Source organism: Pseudochaenichthys georgianus, chromosome 17 (genome assembly GCF_902827115.2).
Source record: "Pseudochaenichthys georgianus chromosome 17, fPseGeo1.2, whole genome shotgun sequence".
Taxonomy (NCBI): Eukaryota; Metazoa; Chordata; class Actinopteri; order Perciformes; family Channichthyidae; genus Pseudochaenichthys; species Pseudochaenichthys georgianus.
In genome coordinates, this window is record NC_047519.1 from 30140329 (window position 1) to 30145868 (window position 5540).

General features: G+C 40.1%; 1 protein-coding gene across 1 annotated transcript; it reads right to left on the reverse strand.

Moving 5' to 3' along the window:
* Positions 1-2036: 2036 nt before the first annotated feature.
* Positions 2037-4988, reverse strand: neurod6b (neuronal differentiation 6b). The gene is made up of 2 exons (XM_034104950.1): positions 4854-4988; positions 2037-4560 (listed from the first exon to the last, which is right to left on the reverse strand). Exon 2 carries the CDS (start codon positions 4553-4555, stop codon positions 3560-3562), a length of 996 nt encoding a protein of 331 aa, XP_033960841.1. The 5' UTR covers positions 4556-4560; positions 4854-4988; the 3' UTR covers positions 2037-3559.
* Positions 4989-5540: the final 552 nt, after the last annotated feature.

Sequence of the window (5540 nt, forward strand, 5' to 3'; positions counted from 1 at the left end):
CCCTCCCCCCCCCTCTCTCCCTCAACTTCTCCTCACCCTCGTCAGCCTCTCTGTGAGGCCCCAGGAGGGATTTGAATCCTCCTGTGCATACGTATATTCACATACACACTCCGCCTGGTAGAAACAGCAGTAAGACTGACATGGTGAGAATTTTAGTGAATGGGATAAATAAGGCCTGGTCGTGACGGGTGGGGGGCTAAAGAGCTGGTTTTAGGGCCCCAGAGGGACCTCCAGTAACCCGGACTTCCAGTTTAATGATGATATGGGAGAGAGGGATGAGTGAGGGAATGAAGATGGGAAAACAACACCTTTTCTCAATAATAAAAGAAACCCTTGACTTTCCTTATTTTTTTTATTTTTTTTCACAAGTTGATCTGCCAGAAATACAATTCACCAAAAGCAGCACTGATATCGAAATCAACAACATGTAAGCTTTAACACCATTTAAAATGATTTAAAGTGTATTACGCAGAAGAGGATGATTACATGTTATGATATGTTGTTTTCTGGTTAGTAATTTCTAAAACTAATTCATGAGAAGTTCCATTCGGCTCACTTTGTGTTGCCATTGGTTTTTTCAATGTTTGCTCATCAAATTAAATTAGCTCAAACATTGGTAAGGATTTGATCTTAATGTTGTTTGCATCTTTTAAACCGATATGATGATGTGATTTAATGCTAGAGAACACTGTAAATGTCTCTACAGAAATGAAAGAGAACAAGAGTTTTACCATTATTTGCCAACCGTTATGATTCTGAGTCATTAGTTCAACTTCATAATTGAATACATGCTGGAATAGGTTCATGTCTTCCTCTAACTCTTCTTCTTCTCCTTTCTCCTTTTCCCCACATGTCACAGATCTGAAGGTCCTTTCTCAAAACTGCTTTTCATGTAGTTCACACACTATTTCTCACATATCTGTCATCTCCTTAAAGTCACAGTTATCTCATTATAAATTGTCAAAAAGACAGTCAGGGTTCATTGCAGAAAGGTGCTGAAAGCTGTTCAGGTGTTCATATTCTTTGAGGTTATTTTCTTGCAGGTAACTTTGATTTCAGCGGCATCTTAAGCAAATAAGTACGATTATTGCTTTATATTAAACTGCATTTTTCTCCTGCGTTATTTTAGATTTATGTTATGAATTAGAAATACATTAAGATGTGGATATATCTCGGTGCCTTATCCAAATGTTAAAATTATCCGCATCTGTCGTGTGAGTCGCTGGAGTTTCTCTTTGAACGTTCTCCATGATGGTTGATCAAATAAATGAGTTTAGCTGTTTTACCAGGTTTTATTAATGGCACGTTTAGCAGGAAACAGTAGTTGTGAAGTGAAAGTGAAACACAAGAAAACCAGTTGACTTGTTCTTTCTTCCACGTATGAGTATTGTTTACAACGGCGTATAACCATGAGTTACATACTAAATTAAATATAGGCGTGTATTTGTATTTAAACCCGAGAGTTTAGGATAATTTAAAGAGCATGCAGGAGAGCGAAATCAAATAGATTTGTCCAAATACTGCCGGAAAATAAACTTTTATTTTTCCTTTTAGAGACGCGGGACAAATTTAACATACGTATCTCCAGGGATTAGAGGACTGCGATCTCTGGCTCACATCCAGCACCTCGTGGGCACATTTTTCACAAATCAGCCATCTGATCAACTGAAATTAAATTAAATTATATCGACAAGCCAATTTCAGACAAAAAACTCAGCGTTATATTTGCGTAACGTAGGCTATCACAGATGTGTGTTTAATTAATTAAGAATGCCAATTTAAGATAAACTACATTTGAATCGTTTGAAAAAAAAATTGATGACATTCCCTTTTACAGTTTAACACTCAACATATATTTAAATATATGATTCACATCGTATGTTGCTTTTGGCCTACACGCAAGGCCTTTACGCACTGTCACCTGAAACTCAAAAGGTTGCAATGTTATTAAAAGATTACATTTCTCAAAAATAAATAAAAACAATTATGTCCGGGGCTTTTTTTGATTTATTAATATCACATTTATTCAATCGCCATTTTCCTCCTGTCGATGGTGTTCACAGACAGTCAAGAAGCTGCACAGAAAGCCCCTCACAGCTTCTTCATTTTATTGAGACAAACACATCACAAAACATTAACACATTACTTCACGAATATTTCGATCCATAACGAGTTTTCAAGAGTGTGTGTGCTAAAGAGAGAAATAAAAGTTCAGAATATATCCAATAATCATTCTTCATTTGGGTAAAGTTACAAAATCAATTTATGGGAGCACAGTCACCAACATTGTGCAGGAATACATGAAGTGCATCACTCTGTAAAAAGTTCACATCAAACTATCCAAAACTGTCATTTCGTTGCATATTGACGTCAGCATCTCTTTTTTTAAGGCATGTTTTTCAGATCCATATAGTTTGGAAACATCTTGTTAACCTCACACAAATTTATTTTTACTTCCATCTGCAGTGAAATATACACCAATGCAACAGAAACAAACTTTAAATGTATGGAAATTCACATGTCAACTGTTGATTTTACAATATTTTTTTAATAATATATTATCCACATTCAAATTGAAGGACTTATAATGAATAAGCTTAAATAAATGAATACAATAATAATTTACATTCACCTCGATGCCACACTAATTACTTCAAATACAAATGCATTTAGTTTTTAACTTTTCCCCCAAAAAACTTCCTGTATTTATAGGACCAGTTCAGATGACATCATCATCAGGTCTCCTAAACACGTGCACCAAACACTTTTTTTAATAATTCGTTTTCTGTAGGTCCTAATTGTCATCATTTTAAATATATATTAGATAATGAGAAACGTCTTGTGAATGGAAATAGACATTTATCATTGTTTAAGCAAAGATTGCATTTGGCTGCCTTGCATAGCTCAATTGACCTTTATTGCTAACAGACTGCATCTCTGAACTCCAATCATGTTTCAGCAAAGTTCCCTGATGAGGCGAAGCGTTATTCAGATTCTTCTTCCCCGGTTGTTTATTTAGCTGATTTTATTTCGCCATGAAAACCCTTTTACTGACTGCTGGGAACCTTATTAAAAGGCAGAACATCGAATTAATTGTCACAATATTATCTTTAAATAACCTGACTTACATCTGCAGTGCAGCCATTAACAAATACATAATACATTCTAACTGTAAAACAATGTGTACTCAACACATTTCTTTACATTTGTGGTTTTCCATATGCAAAACAAATGGGGCAGTGAGCCTTTACATTTTAATGTTCGTTGATTGAATCAGAGATCTGCCTTCAGAATGAAATCGTTTAATTTCATTCCAAAGCAAAAGCCTCGTTGTATCTTTTTTCTGCCTTATTGACACACGTTTTATGAAGTAAATTATCATGTCTAATTTGCAGATTTAAATCATGGTTCAAAGTAAAAACAAGACTGAGTATTCAACATTAAATGACTTGTTTAAATTGACATGTTTGCAGTGCATCAGCGTGTCTGGAGTCCACTCTCGACATCTGCGGGGGAAATTGCATCGCTTCTGAAACTTGAACTTTGTCCAGCTGATTGATTAATTGTGGAAAGAGCCATTAACTTCCCCTTGTGCTTGGAAGGACTGGCTGCGGACGTGCAAATCATAGGGGAAGCGGCCCTCTGGGGACACTCGGTACATGGAGTTGTGCGCAAGAGCCGTGCGTCCTGGCGCACTGCAGTAGCGCATTCCATAGTGGCTGCCTTTCCCGTAGTCTGGGGGATCGTCGTGTTTTAGGGAGAAAATCCCGTTAAAGTTCATCGGGGGGCTCATCTGCCCGTCGAAAGGCGGACTTCCGCCCTCCGGGGACGGGTTCTCGTAGTAGGGCTCGTACGCGCCGCTGTAGCTGTAGTGTCTGAACGGCTTGGCCCCTCCGTCCACGCTGCTGCCGCTGTGCCCGGGGGGCGTGTTCACGTCTGAGCCCGGGTACGGGTACACGGCATCGTATGGCGACCTGCCAGAGAACATGACCTCTCCGTTGTGGTCTGTGAGGAAATTTCTCGCGTTCAGCTGCAAACAACCGGCCACCAAGTTGGTCGTGGGCTGAGATAATCCTTTGCACAAAGTCTGCACGAAGGCGAGCAGGTCCGGTCTCTTCCCCGCGCTCAGGGTCTCTGACAGGGCCCAGATGTAGTTCTTAGCCAGTCTCAGGGTCTCGATCTTGGACAGTTTTTGAGTTTTTGAGTAGCACGGCACAACTTTGCGAAGGCTCTCCAACGCGTCGTTCAGGCCGTGCATCCTGCACCTCTCCCGGGTGTTCGCTTCGTGCCGCCGTACTTTGGTCCGTTCGAACTCCTTACCGGGCTTCTTTTTTCGCGGGCCTCGCTTTTTGGGGAGCCCGTTGTCATCCTGCTCGCTCTCCCTCTCCTCCTCCTCCTCCTCTCTGTCGGACATGTCCTCCTCGGCCTCCCTCATGTCAGAGTTGGACCTGTCGTGCTCCTTCTCCAGGCTCTCAGGCAGGCTTTCACGGGAATAACTGGCACCGAACCGCGGCTCACGCATCAAATGAGGTTCCTCGAATGGCAATGTCAACATATTTCCTGTAAAATCAAAGCCACAAAACATAAACGATGAGGATAGAGTATAACACAGACTCCTTTTGAAGGTTGCCAGTTAATTACATAGGTCCTCCCAAGAGGAAGAGGAACAAATTGGCAAGCAAGTCCAATGTCACCTTTTCAAAGACACTGAACTTCATTGTAAAAAGGAACCTTGTTTAAAGGCTTTTGTCGCATATTTAGTGATAAAACCTGATAACAGCCACATTGTTTTTAAAGAGAAGCAAAAACAACACATCTTCATTAATACATAATATAACAATGTTAATACTAACCTCAGGTCAGTTTGCACCATGCATGTTCCCAAATATCTCCTCTGAATCTGCGCTGCAGCTTCTTCTCTTGCAAACCACAGATTATGAGAAAAGCAAAACTGTGCGCACTCCCTTCTCTCTGCCTGGCTGTGTGGAGCTCTCCCTCTTCTCTCTCTCTTTCCCTTCCCTCTCTCTTTGAGGAATGACACTCATGCCAACAGCGGGTACCCATGCCATCTGCCGCTGACGTCTTGTGGCAGGCGAGACCACGTGCTCACTGTCCCATGGGATCTCCATATCGTACCGATCATCTGGCAGCTCCGGTAATGGGCACCGGGAGGCCCGCGTTTACCGTCAAGAAACACAGACCGGAGAGGATAATAATAATGCATCTCTGCGTGTAAGAAAGATACATTAATGTCGTATTTTGGGGACAAAAATGTGAGATTGTTCGAGTTTGCAGGAATCTTCAACAGGTCAGATAGATAGATAGATAAGAAAGAAGGATATAGATAGATAGATAGATAGATAGATAGATAGATAGATAGATAGATAGATAGATAGATAGATAGATAGATAGATAGATAGATAGATAGATAGATAGATAGATAGATATAGATAGATAGATAGATAGATAGATAGATAGATAGATAGATAGATAGATATAGAAAGATAGATGTTATTTAAAATAATAAATAAGAACAGATG